The following is a 15,020-nucleotide window of genomic DNA, read 5'->3' as shown; positions in this document are numbered from 1 at the left end:
TTCCAGGGACTAGTAGAGGCAACAGCTTCCTTCTTGTGTAACTTTGTGGAAACACGGCGATCTTAAGGGACTCAACAAATACATGCCTGAAAACTTTGGCCCCTGCCTCGGGGAGAAGACTGGGAATGAGAGGGCAGAAGAGAAGTGACAAGAAGCCACCTAAGCAATGGCTCCTGGGCAGCTTATAACCAGATGGAACAAAATGGGCAGTTCTTAAAACATCTCACTATGTATATTTTTCCAACGGATTGATTTTTCCTTTAGTCTCACCCTAAGCTGTAGATTAAAGGAATTATTACTTTTACTCTTTTAATAAGAACTTAAATATGTTCCAATTTTACTATCATTTTAGTTTCAGAATCATGGTTTTATTAAAATACAGAGTAATATTTCCTCTGATAATCTCCTACCCAGCCAAATAAAATGAAAATTTATAAGAATCATCCATAAAAATCAGAATAATCACATGAAGGTCTCAAACACATTAAAAGACTAAGATCAGTGTGCATTATTTCATATTTTTAAATTTTTTTTACTTTTTTTTCTTTTGAGACAGGGTCTCACTCTGTCACCTAGGCTGCAATGCAGTGGTGCAATCATAGCTCACTGCAGTTTCAGCCTCTTGGGCTCAAGAAATCCTCCCGACTCAGCCTGGTAGCTGAGTAGCCTCAGTACCTGGGACTACAGACGTGTGCCACCATGCCCGGCTAACTTTTTTATTTTATGTAGATCCCATGCTGGTCGTGAACTTCTGGCCTCAAGTGATCCTCCTGCCTCAGCCTCCCAAAGTGCTGGCATTACAGGCATGGGCCACCACACAGCCAATAAAAGTTAATTTTAACATAGTTACATGTAGAAAGATTTTTGAAAAGGGTTCATCTACACAAGGTAATACTGCATGCATGGTCTACGGAATTGCTGATACCTGTCCCAAGAATTCTGATACATTATTGCTATGTTTTGTTTCTTCTTTCTCCTGGTCATATTATAAACCAAACAAGTAAACTCTTCTTCTGTGTGAGAAATAAAGAACTGAAGAACATGAGCCTAAGACAACCATTAGAGCTTCAATAAGTAGAATCATTTTCTTTTTGAGACGGAGTCTTGCTCTGTTGCCCGGGCTGGAGTGCAGTGGCCAGATCTCAGCTCACTGCAAGCTCCGCCTCCCGGGTCCACACCATTCTCCTGCCTCAGCCTCTGGAGTACCTGAGACTATAGGCGCCCGCCACCTTGCCCGGCTAGTTTTTTTGTATTTTTAGTAGAGACGGGGTTTCACTGTGTTAGCCAGGATGGTCTCGATCTCCTGACCTTGTGATCCACCCGTCTCGGCCTCCCAAAGTGCTGGGATTACAGGCTTGAGCCACCGCGCCTGGCCAAGTAGAATCATTTTCTAGCTGTAAACCAAAAAGCATTTTGCCAATTAGAACCCTTTTAAATTTAAACCCACATACTCAGAGTTACGAAAAGATCCCTTAGGAAAAGAGATGCAGTGGGGAAAAAAAAAGTAAACGCCATTAAAAAGCAAAATGCTTATTCAGAAATGAAAGTTATTTTTATACTTGGAATCTATCCTCTCTTAAACTTGCTTATTAAACATGCCTGCAATTCCAGCACTTTGGGAGGCCGAGGCAGGCAGATCACCTGAGGTCAGGAGTTCGAGAACAGCCTGGCCAACATGGTGAAACTCTGTCTCTACTGAAAAAAAAAAAAAATTAGCCAGGCATGATGGCGCATGCCTGTAATCCCAGCTACTCTGGAGGCTGAGGCAGGAGAATCTCTTGAACCCCGGAGGTGGAGGTTGCAGAGAGCCGAGATCACGCCACTGCACTCCAGCCTGGGTGACAGAGCGAGACTCCTTCTCAAAAAATAAATGAATAATTACAAGAAGAGAAAGACAGCAGAAATAAAATCCATCATTTTCTTGGGGATACTTTCACTGTATCTACAACGCCAACTCAAGTACTATGGTATGTGTCACTCTTCACATAATTTATGCATCTAATCAATATCCACTGCCATCCAAGTCAGTAAAACTATAAAAATCGTACACATTTTTTTAGATTGCTGGGAATATTTATAGGTGGGAGCAGATTTTGTAAATTCATCATATGCTGCCATTAAAGAAATCTTCTTTGCGGTCAGACTTCTCCATATGATGAAGCTAATGATATCGGTTTATACATTAACACCTTTGAAATGTAAAAATAAAACTTCCGGTAGATTTTAACCTAAAGATAGTGTCTGAAAGTTATTCTAGTAAAAAAAATTCAAAATAAACACAGCAAGAATAGTCAATCTTTAAAATTTTGAGTTGAGCTCAGAATAGCAGATTCTAAAAAAGAGGACAGTGGTTATACAAGTAGACGGATGCTGCCAGTCTGCTTCAGAAAGCAGTGAAATCACAAATGCTCAGGCCACGTATGAGTGTGTGCACTGTTCTTACGCCATATTCTGTAAAAAGGGATTATGTTGTTAACCTTTTCTTTTTTCATAATGGAAATTAAGCCATTTACCCCAAAAACCACTTAAAAGGAACTTCTGCCGGTGCCCTGGCTTTCGGCACATACCAGAACTGTTATTAATAAATTATCTTTCAGAATGTTCTATTTCGACTAGGGCTGTGACTACCTTTCCTTCCAAAACTTCAAACCTGAATCCTCTGGCTTGAAGACAATGTCTGTTACTAAGGCAGGTGAAAGGACATTGAACATTCTATGTAAAACCTGGCCACTGGAGAGGGACATGTTTATGGTTTACAATTTTAGAAAGTCCCAAAAAGATTTAAAAGGTGCCAGCTGAAAGATCTTATAATCTTGGGATATTTTAGTTGAGACCTTGGAAGTCCTCAATCGAGGAAACACTGAAAATAGCTCCACGGCGTTCTGTGTCTGTTGTCCAAAGTTTTGGACACAGTTCAAACACATGGCTCTCTCCACCTCAAACCAAATTAGCGACAAAAAGGTACATATGGTTGAACGGAAGGCTAGGAAGAGTGCATACATGGAGGTAAGGTGGTGTCATAAGGCCATAATTATAAGATTCTTTTTTTTTGAGATGGAGTCTTGCTCCGTTGCCAGGCTGCAGTGCAGTGGCATGATTCAGCTCACTGCAACCTCCACCTCCTGGGTTCAAGCGATTCTCCTGCCTCAGCCTCCTGTATAACATTCTTTGCACAAATATTTCCCAACTCTAAAACTCCCCAAAAGCAAAAGTGATCAGTTATGAAACGATGACTTGCTTTATTCACTCACAACAACGTTTCCCTAGGGGTGCTCCATCCTGGTAAGGAACTCCAGTACAGAAACACAATTCCAGCTTTTCCTGGAACACATTTTTCTATGAAGTGAAAAATCTACTGAATGGTAAAGATGACTCTAGCCCATCTTGCACTTCTTGTCAAAGTTGTTGCTTTCATTTTTCTTCATACATTATATATATTCTTAAAACATTTTAAATAAGATTGCCATCACACGATCTCTCATTTGGAAAGATCTTTCACAGCAAACATTTTAATTAATTTTCAAGTACTAGGTATAGATCACTAACTCTTGCCCACCAGCTTTCTAAAAACAGAAAAACTATGATTTACTACAACTTACGTTAGTAAAAAACTAGAAAACCCGGTAAAACAGAGATCATAATTTCTTTAAATGTCTTCTTAACTAGCAAATAAACTGAACCTTAGTGCACAAAGCTTGAGAACTCTTACAATCGTCCCTCCTTGCAGGAGGCAAAGGAAAAAATAAACTTACCAAACTAAATTAAAATGAAAAATAGTAACATAAATGTGCAGACATTTAATAAGAAATAGAGCTAAGCTCTCAACCAAAAATCTCTTTTAAAACTTTTAGCACTCCCAACATAAGTTTATTATTAATGGAAAACAGCACAAAACAGATTCTTCTCTGGCAAAGGGAAAGCGATTTTTCACTTCCCCTGTAACTATCTTTAGTACTTTACACTCTTGGAAACTAGGAATGTGCATATGGATTTATTGTGAGGCAACACGCAATTATCTAATTTCAGCGATGGGGGTAGGGAAGCCAATGAAATCAATGCAAATGAAATCCTAAGGCATGACAGGCATCAATATAGGCATTGAAGTCTGGTGACAAAGGCCTTATGATCCCTAAAACTTTCATGGCCTGGGCCTTCCTGATTCGAGCCAGTGGGCTATTCACATCTCTGTATTCTAGAAAGGAATTGATAGAAAACAGAAAAGCTCCGCCCCTTGCACGAAAAATATTCAAAGTGCCTACAGCCCGTGGTGGCTGAATTCTGAAATTAACTGCTCTGCCATAGCGGCAAATCTAAAATAATGCGAATGAATATTTTGGATGGGGTTTCTGGCCAACTCTTCATAAAAATGCAGAACAGGCTAAAGCCAGAGTAAGAGGGGCAAGGGTGAGATATATACCTTAGGATTACAATCAAGTTCAAGCAAACTTCAGTGGTGATGGTGGTGGGTTGTAGCTCTGAACAGCATGACCAGAGGTTGGCATGGGTGTTGGCAGAGAGTCAGCTAGCAAAATACACAGGGTAAATCAAGTGCTTCAAAAACCTGCATTGCTGACTAGCCTATCATCACCTACGCCTCTCAGCCAAAAGAGAAGTCACTCTTCAGAACTTCTGGAAGACTGTGCTCTGAGAGGAGGAAGCATATGGTATTTCTGGCCCTAGGTCTAACTAAGACAGGCTGAATTTATTTGCGAGCCATCTATGAAGAAACAGTTTGGTAAGAAGTTAGTAATACAAATGTGTACATGGCATCTCAAATCTGTGTGCATACACGAGTGTGATTTTATTTTATTTATTTATTTATATATATTTTATGAGACAGAGTCTCACTCTATTGCCCAGGCTGGAGTGCAGTCCTGTAATCTTGGCTCACTACAACCTCTGCCTCCTGGGTTCAAAAGATTCTCTTGCCTTAGCCTCCCAAGTAGCTGGGACGATGGGCACAGGCCACCACATCCAGCTAATTTTTTATTGTATTTTTGTAGAGATGGGGTTTCACCATGTTGGCCTGGATGGTCTCGAACTCCTGACCTCAGGTAATCCGCCTGCCTCAGCCTCCCAAAGTGCTGGGATTACAGGCGTGAGCCACTGTGCCTGCCACATGGGTGTGATTTTAACCTCTGCTCTAAAGCATTAACTATCAGAACAGGACCTGTCTCTTTCTCCTTTACTTTTATAACTCAAGCATCTAGCACAATGCCTGCTATATAGCAAGGGCTCTTGCTCCCAAATGAACAGAGAAATGCTGAAGAGAATGAAATGTTCCAACTATTAAGAAGAACCCGTTTCATTCTCACAATTTATATCTAGGTAATGGTTCTGACTAGCCCTCTGAAAGGGGTCTCATAAACCAATGCTTAATAATGCTTTCTTAGCAGCTTATTCTAAATGCTTGATAATACTTATATTAACTTTTTCCTAAACAAGACAAGCTCCTCTCTTTGAAGTCTAAGTGGGTGAGGTATTCCTACAGTCCTGTTTCTCTGAATGGACAAAGTCTTTTAACCTTTCCCTTGACTCAGATGCTATTAATCATGGCAGTATACAGTGAGTTGGATACTAAGGGATCCAGTATGGACAACTGAGTCTTTGTTTTCTCCCCCAAGTTGGGTTTGAATCGGTCCTGAGTTACTGTATTTATTCCTCATGATCCTTTAGGTTCATGATTTACATCTACATTATGTTAGACTTTAGGACTTGAGGATTAGAGACCCAAAAAGGCACATTGAAAACCATGGACACGGCTCTTTTGATTACCTCATCGTCCCAGGACACATTGCTGGCTGGCCTATGACACATTTATTATTATAAACAGTAATGTCTCAGTCACTTTCACACAAAAGTAAACCAGACAGGGCTTTCAAATTCATAATCCTTTGTTTTTTAGCTGCAATGGAAATCTGGTGCTTGATTCAGGAAACTGGGAGATGATGGAAGGATTATATTTATTTCTGATAAACCGCCGTTTGTTGCTTAGATACTAAAAAAGATAAAGACTGAATCTGTAGTTGCAAAACATAAAACATGCTTTTAAAGCAGCCAGGAAGAATGAATGTTCAGGCCAGGTGAGGTGGCTCACGCCTATAATCCCAGTACTTTGGTAGGCCGAGGCGGGTGAATTACCTGTCAAAGGTTCGAGAACAGCCTGGCCAACATGGTGAAACCCCATCTCTACTAAAAATAGAAAAATTAGCTTGGCATGGTGGCGCATGCCTGTAATCCCAGCTAATCTGGACACTGAGGCAGGACAATTCCTTAAACCCAGGAGGCAGAAGTTGCACTGAGCCGAGAAGTTGCAGTGAGCTGAGATCACGCCACTGCACTCCAGCCTGGGTGACAGAGTGAGACTCCGTCTCAACAACAACAACAACAACAACAGAATGAATGTTCAAATATAATGCTCTTCTTGAACTATTTCTATAGGAGTTGGACATTGGAGAAACAAACAATACAGTCTTCCTTGCCCAAGGGGGTCACTATTTCCAAGGAGGCTGAAATATGTACAATCAATTTTGATATTCTAGGATAACTGTTTAGGTTTGATCTATAAAGCCAGTTTAACAAAACCACATAATAGGAAGCAATAAATACGCTTGAGGATGGGAAGGAAAGTTTCAGAGAGGAAGGAAGAGCTGGACTCCACCTTGAAAAACTCAGATTTTCACCAGGAAAAATTTGGAGGAAAACATTTTAGATAAAGAAATTATGTGAGTTAAAGTGCAGAAGAATGAAAAGTACATGGTTTGTTCAGTCATGCATATGAGGTCCAATATGTCTGGCACAGAGGGTATTGGGTGTGGAGATAGAATATGAGATTTAAGAAATTGATTAAAGCCAGAACACATAGAATTTTAAGTGTGCCAAGAAGTGTGGAATTTATCTTATAGAAATGGAAAACCATCAGCCTTTTCAAAACATAATTGCAAGAAAAGACGGACGTTTCAGAAACATGACTGGTTGTATGGAACATAGATAGTAAAAGACAAGAGACTGAAGACAGGGAGATGGGGTTGTTTCCAAATTTTAAGGGTAAGATAACCTAAAAAACAAAATAAAACTATATAATACATGAAAAGAGGTAAATCCTCCTGTTTCTGCTCCACACATTATGAAGACGACACCTTAAAATGTCTTTATGAGGCCGGGCGCAGTGGCACAAGCCTGTAATCCCAGCACTTTGGGAGCCTGAAGTGGGCAGATCACGAGGTCAGGAGTTCGAGACCAGCCTGGCCAATATGGTGAAACCCTGTCTCTACTAAAAAATGCAAAACTTAGCTCAGTGTAGGGGTGCACACCTATAGTCCCAGCTACTCGGGAGGCTGAGGCAGGAGAATCTGGAACTGGAACCTGGGAGGTGGAGGTTGCAGTGAGCCGAGATCGTGCCACTGTACTCCAGCCTGAGTGACAGAGCAAGACTCTATCAAAAAAAAAAAAAAAAAAAAAAGGCTATATGAAATTCTGGAGCCTTCATTCCTATCATCCCTATGGAACTTGTAGAATAAGAAGCACTGCTTTGGTCATATTGAAACAGTATGAATAATATAAGGTATGCAAGATGGAAAGGAAAAAGTTAAATTATTATTATTATTATTATTATTATTTGCAGAAGACATGATCTTGTTCTCTTGTTTTTTTTTTTTTATTTTAATTTTTTTATTTTGACACAGGATGGGGTGCAGTGGTAAAATCACAGCTCACTGCTGCCTTGGCCTTCTGGGCTCAAGCGATCCTCCCACCTCAGCCTCCTGAAGACATGATCTTATATATAGAAAACCCTAATACTATGTGCGCCCACACACATACACACACACGCATGCACACAGAGCCTATATAGCTAATAAATTCAGCAAAGTGACAGGATCGAATATCAACACATGAATATCCACTGCATTTTTATACACTAGCAATGAACAATTTGAAAAAAATTTAAAAAGCATTGTCATTTACAATAACATCAAAAAGAATAAAATATTTAGAAATAAACTTCATTACGGAAGCAAGACTTACATATTGAAAATTGCAAAACACTGCTGAAAAAAATTAATGAAGACATAAATAAATGGAAAGATACCCTATGTTTATTGACTGGAAGATTTCATATAGTTAAAATGACATTACCCAAGTCAATCTAAAGATTCATTGCAATTCCTATCAAAATCCCAATGATATATTTTTCAAAAATGGAAAAACTCAAACTAAGATTAATGTGGAATCTCAAGGAACCTTTAAATAGAAAAAAAAAAAAAAAAAAAAAACCTTAAAAAACAAGAACAAAATTGGAGGTGTCATACTTCCTAATTTCAAACATACTATAAAGCTATCATAATCAAAACAGCATGGTACTAGCAAAATGACAGAGATAGTCCAAAGGAATAAAATAGCCCAGAAATACATCATCACATATATGATCAATTAATTTTCAAAAAGTATGCCATGACCATAAAATGAGGAAAGGATAGTTTTTTCAACAAATGGTTCTAGGAAAACTGGATCTCCACATGCAAATGAATGAAGTTGCACCCATACATTTCATCATATATAAATATGAACTCAAAACAGGTCAAAAACCTAAGCTTAAAGGCTAAAACTCCGAAACCCTCAGAAAAAAACCGAGGGCAACATCTTCATGATATTAGATTTGGCAATGATTTTTTGGATATGACACCAAAAGCACAGGCAACAAAAAAACAAATAGACACACTAGATTTCAAAATTTAAAAGTGTGTGCATCAAGGACACTATCAAGAGAGTTAAAAGGCAACCCACAGAGTTGGAGGAAATATTTACAAATCATATATCTGATAAGGGATTAATATCCAAACAATACAAAGAACCCCTGCAACCTAACAATAGCAGCAAAACAACATAACTGAAGACCAGGCAAAAGACTTAGACATTTCTACAAAGATGATATGCAAATGGCCAATGAACATACAAAACATGCTTGAGGGAAATGCAAATCAAAATCACGATGAGATACCATTTCACACCATTAGGATAATTATTATCAAAAAATTATAATTACAAGTGTTGATGAGAAAGTAAAGAATTTGGAACCTTTGTAAATTGTTGGCAGGAAGGTAAAACGATACATCTACTGTGAATAAAAACATATGGCGGTTCCTCAAAGAGGTAAACACAGAATTACTATATGATCCAGAAATTCTACTCCTAGGTATGTGCTAGGTATGTGCAAAAGAATTGAAAGCAGAGACTCTGAGATACTTGTACACCAGTATTCATAGCAGCATTGTTCATAATGGCTAAAAGCTGGCAGCAACCTAAGTGTCCATTAACAGATGAATGTATGAACAAAACGTGGTATACACATAAAGTGGCATATTATTTATCCATAAAAAGGGATGATGTTCTGATACATGCTGCAGCATGGATGAACCTTGAAGGAATTATGCTAGGTGAAATGAATCAGACACACTAAGACAAATATTGTATAATTAAACTTATATGAGCTACTGAGAGTAGTCAAATTCACAGGGACAGAAAGTAGAACAGTGGCTGCCAGGGGCAGGGTGTGTGTGGAGGTGGGTGAGGCAGGGGTGTAGGGAGAGTTATTGTTTAATCAGAACAGACTTTCTGTTTGAAATGATGAAAAACTTCTGGAAGTAAATTATGATGCTGGTTGCACAGCAATGTGAATGTACCTAATGATCAATATCATTAACAGTATCAGTATCACCGAACACTTTAAAGTAGCTGATATGGTAAACGTCATGTTACGTATACTTTACTGCAATAAAAAATAAAAATAAAAAACAAACCCCCAGCATGATAACACTATGAGGACTGTAGATGAGTCTCTGTCAGATAGAGAAAATAAGCAATCTATATGAACAGACACTTCTTTGCAGACCCAGGTGTGAGTTGGAAGTTGCGAAAAGAAATCCAAAGGCTAAAATGGTGAAGACTGTCCCTTATCAGTATAGGTGATCAAGATGTCAAAGACATGGTAAACTCACATTGCAGTTTGATGAGCCATCAAATGTTGGGTAAGAACCATCTGGCCAGTCGGCAGGGTCCAGGGCAGCCGACTGCCGGTGCTGGGCCTCGTATTCCTTGAGCTGCAACAAGAAGAAATGGATACTGAAATGGAAAGAATGGCCAGACACTGGCCAGACCTTTTACAAGGAAATGACTCAAATAATACATCTAGGTTCCTGGTTCACAATCTTGTGCTCAAGCAGCAGAGAGATGACTTTGGGTACCTTCTTCATGCCAGTGTTGGTAACTAAGTACCAGCCAAAGACACCTTTCCCAAAACCAAGAGGAAGATAACCACCCTGCCCTATGAGTTTTCATCTAAGTCAAATCAACAGGCAAAATGGACTCTTTGCATCCTGTGTTCCAGAAAGAATTTTCACTTTCCCCGTCCAACATCAACACTTATGTTTCCTCAGCTTGATTATAAAGAAATTGTCTGTAGTTTGGCCTCTGAATTACCTTCCCAAGTATGTAAGTCAAAAACATGCCTGTCCTTTTTAGGAAGAGAAAATGATACACTACAGACATTTTAGTGAAATGGGGTCAAACCCTGAAACATTTTATATATATATATTTGCTGTTGTTGTTGAGCAGGGTTTCACTCTGTTACCCAGACTACAATGCAGTGGTGCAATCATGGCTCACTGCAGACTTGACCTCCCAGGCTCAAGCGATCCTACCTCAGCATCCCAGGTAGCTGGGACTACAGGCATGCACCATCATGCCCACCTAATTTTTTTTTTTGTAGAGATGGGGTTTCGCCATGTTGCCCAGGCTGGTCTCAAAATCCTGAGCTCAAGTGTTCCACCCCCTCAGGCTCCCAAAATGATGGGGTTACAGGTGTGAGCCACTACACCCGACCCTGAAACAGTTTTAAAAATCACATGCTTGTCTTGTTCAAAATGGCTTCAAGTTGCTAGTCCAATGTTATAACCTAACAGACGTTACGGGGTTATTGGAGACCTTTGAGGATGGTCTCACTATGCAGATCTTAGAGATATTGAAAGTTTAGGTTCAGAAACAAGGTTTCTCGTTTTTGAAAAATACAGAAAGACAATTGAAATCCTATAGCAGGCCAGGCGCAGTAGCTCACACCTGTAATCCCAGAACTTTGGGAGGCCAAGGCGGGTTGGTTAACCTGAGGTCAGGAGTTCAAGACCAGCCTGGCCAAGATGGTGAAATCCCGTCTCTACTAAAAATACAAAAATTAGCTGGGTGTGGTGGCGGCACCTGTAATCCCAGCTACTCAGGAGGCTGAGGCAGGAGAATTGCTTGAACCTGGGGAGTAGAGGTTGCTGTGAGCTGAGATCATGCCACTGCACTCCAGCCTGGGCAACAAGAGCGAAACTCCATCAGAAAGGAAGGAAGGAAGGAAGGAAGGAAGGAAGGAAGGAAGGAAGGAAGGAAGGAAGGAAGGAAGGCAGGCAGGTAGGCAGGCTATAGCAAAGTGAGCAGATTTACTTTAAAAAAATATTTATAACTTCTTTTACCATACTTCCCAAGTAAGTGAGCAAATTTAACTTAGCAAGATGAGATCTTTCGGAATATGAGATAGTGAGAGTGAGAGTCCAGGTGTCACACAGAAATTGAACTCTGGGGTTCAAAACAATTGTCACTGCATTCAAATCCTATTACAAAGCAGTGTGCACATATGAATTTAAGACAGTGATCAAATCATGTTCCATGAGCCAAGCAACTTAAAAACAGAAATAATTGAACCTGACAGCCCACGTGATGGTGACTGGACAATCCTGAAGCCCTGGAGCTTGAGGATGTGGTAGTGCCACTACAATGACAATTATTCCTCTAGGAAAAAGCCACTTTCACAACTGTGACTTCAACCTATGAAATTCTTTTCTGCATATATGTGGGAGGAGGTAGGCAGTACTGAATATTGAGTAAGAGCTTGAATGCAGAACCAAATACCAGCTGGGAGCCCTGGGGACAAATTATTTAACCCCTCTATGTTTTGGTTCCTCCACCTGGAATACAGGCATGACAATAAATCTATCTTACCGAGCTGTTACCAGAATTAACTAAGATAATGCAGCAAAACTCTCAGCACACCATATCAAAGCAATAGGGTTATTATAATACTATTATTATTACCACTGTGCTTTCAGAGAAAAGAAAGCTCAAAGTTCACATTAACTTGACATGTTTAAACTTTTGGGTATTAGGGGGTGTTAATCATTGTAATCTTTCTGTTACATTAGGGACACTTAGATTGTTCCAGTCTTTATATTATGTTATACACTAGGATGTTCTCTCCATTTTGATATATTGGCTTGTGAAATGCTACATTCTCCCTGTATGATTGAGAGTATCTGCCTGTTGGAAAATAAGATTATCATGAGATTATCAGGTCTCCAGTTCTCTAGTCCATGTTTATACCCAACCTTAGCTTCATCTCCTAGGAGCCACTAAATAACTTTCAGCTTTAAGGAAAACAGGTACAAATTTCTAACTAGTCAATCATATATGATGATTTTTTTTTTTTTTTCCCTGCTGTATGCTCATCTCTGTTATCTACTTTGGGGCCTAAAAGTATATGTGCTGTTCTGATAGAGATTTTAATTCTGTGCCCTAACCAAACTTTGCTACCCAACCGGCTTTTTGGTTTGTTTTCTGTAACAGGCTCTTGCTCTGTTGCCCAGGCTGGAGTGCAGTAGTGCAATCATGGCTCATTGCAACCTTGATCTCCCTGATTCGAGCAATCCTCCCATCACAGCCTCCCGAGTAGCTGGGACTACAGGAGCATGGCACCACAACCAGCTAATTATTTTATATCTTTTTGTAGAGATGAGGTTTCATCATGATATCCAGGCTGGTGTCAAACTCCTGGGCTTGTCAAGTGATGTGCCTGCCTTCACCTCTCAAAGTGCTGAGATTAGAGGCGTGAGCCACTGCACCTGGAAACTTTTTTTTAATTATCCTAATTATACAATTCTAAGTGTTTTAAAGTTACAAAACAAGATCTCTATTTTTTTTTAAGTGCACTGCACAGGAAAAAAAAAAAACATGTAATTACACAGGTTATTACATTGATAATTACCTGTTATAATTACATTTTTATATTCCACTTTGGTTCAAGAAGTTTTGGTTTAATTATAATTTCATGAAGGCATGACCATTTGTAATTTCATTAAAGAATGCATACCTTTTAAAGCAAATCTGTAGTGTTTTACATTAATTCCAGGAGTTATAAAATAATGACATTTTAAGGTATGTGTGTGTGTGTGTGTCTTAAGCAAAAACATTCCGTCACATCCTGTGATCCCAAATCTCACTGTTTTCTCACGGCTGAAGTCCACGACATGATTTTTTAGAATGATGGCCATCTTTAAAAGAGTAATGCTTATTCCATCTTGGAGACCTTTAGGGAGAGATATATCATAATGTTCCAATTTCTACCAGCACTTACTATAAAGAGCATTTATATTATATTAAACCGAAATCCACTCCAGCTGCTTTTTAAATTCGTTTCTTTCTAATCTGTCCTCAGTAGAGATTTTAAAAACAAACAAACAATCAAACATTCTCCAGGACATCCGAAAGATGTACTCTTCAACAACCCTCAGACATTCGAAGACTGTGATTAAGTTCTTTTCTGCTTCTTTTGAGATAAATCCCTTCCAACTTCTCCCCATGGGATCAATTTTTTAAAAACTTCCTATGGACTCTATATGTGTCCAAATCTCTGTGATTTGATGCACAATAGCTTTTACAAGGAAATGACTCAATAATACATCTAGGTTCCTGGTTCATAATCTTGCTCTGTTGCCCAGGCTGGAGTGCAGTAGTGCAATCACGGCTGGTATACCAGATACCCAGATTACCTTAATGACACATCTGGTATACCAGATGCCCAGATTACCTTAATGACTTTAAAAGAATGTCCAGTAGGTATAAATTCACACACCCTGCTCTAGAGAACATGACTAAGAGAAGCTGTCTCCACAAAGATATCTAGATGGCTGCTCCCCAACTGCAATCAGCTTTCAGACATCTTATCCCTGGCATGACAAACTCTACAATGCCAGTCACCCTCCAGGGCTCCCCACTCCCTTTGGAATCAGGCTGAGTGAGGCTAGACTCCTCCTGAAATCACATCTCTGTCCAGCTTCATCCTTCTCCCTCACTTAGAGGTTTCTCTTAAAAGCCTTCTTTCAATAAGCCACTTGCACAACGCTATATATAGTTTGGATGTCCCTCTCCCCAAACCTCATACTGAAATTGAATTCCAATACTAGGGATGGGGGCCTAAAGAGAGGTGTTTGGGGCCATGACGGAGGATCCCTTAAGAATAGTTTCATACCCTGGGGAGGGGTGGGGAAGGTGATTTCTCACTCTATTTGTTCCCCAAAGAGCAGTTGTTATAAAAGAGCCAGGCACCTCCCTTCTCCCTCTTGTTTCTTCTTACCAAGTGATCTCTGCACACACTGCCTTCCACCATAAGTGGAAGCAGCCTGAGGTTTTCACTAGATGACTAATCTCCCAGCAGGTAGAATCACGAGCCAAATAAACCCCTTTTCTTTGTAAGTTACCCAGTCTCAGGTATTCCTTTACAGCAACACTAAATAGACTAAGATACACAAGAGTCCCTGTCTCAGGCTGTGCTTCCGGGGAATCAGATGTATGACACCCGGAATGAAGAAAAGTTTGGACCAGGCACGGTGGCTCACGCCTGTAATCCCACCACTTTGGGAGGCCAAGGCAGGTCGATCATTTGAGGTCGGGAGTTCGAGACTAGCCTGGCCAACATGGTGAAACCCTGTCTCTACTAAAAATCCAAAAATTAGCTGGGTGTGGTGGCGTGTGCCTGGAGTCCCAGCTGCTTGGGAGGCTGAAGCAGAATTGCTTGAACCTGGGAAGTGGAGTTGCAGTGAGCCAAGATCGCACCACTGCACTCCAGCCTGGGCGACAGAGCAAGACTCTGTCTCAAAATAAATAAATAAATAAATTAGCCAGATGTGGTAGCATGTGCCTACCTAGAGTCCCAG

At 40.0% G+C, this 15,020-nt stretch overlaps 1 protein-coding gene across 1 annotated transcript in view; it reads right to left on the bottom strand.

Annotated features, from left to right (window-relative positions):
* The window catches only part of SASH1 (SAM and SH3 domain containing 1), a 211,561-nt gene that overhangs the window by 53,589 nt on the left and 142,952 nt on the right, over positions 1-15,020 (bottom strand). The window contains exon 8 of the mRNA XM_023188427.2: positions 9,996-10,097. Within this exon, the coding sequence (XP_023044195.1) occupies positions 9,996-10,097 (102 nt within the window). The remainder of the gene's footprint in view (positions 1-9,995; positions 10,098-15,020) is intronic.

The sequence above is a fragment of the Piliocolobus tephrosceles genome, chromosome 5, assembly GCF_002776525.5.
Source record: "Piliocolobus tephrosceles isolate RC106 chromosome 5, ASM277652v3, whole genome shotgun sequence".
Taxonomy (NCBI): Eukaryota; Metazoa; Chordata; class Mammalia; order Primates; family Cercopithecidae; genus Piliocolobus; species Piliocolobus tephrosceles.
Note: the sequence above shows the minus strand (reverse complement) of the source record. Positions and strands in the feature narration are given on the sequence as shown.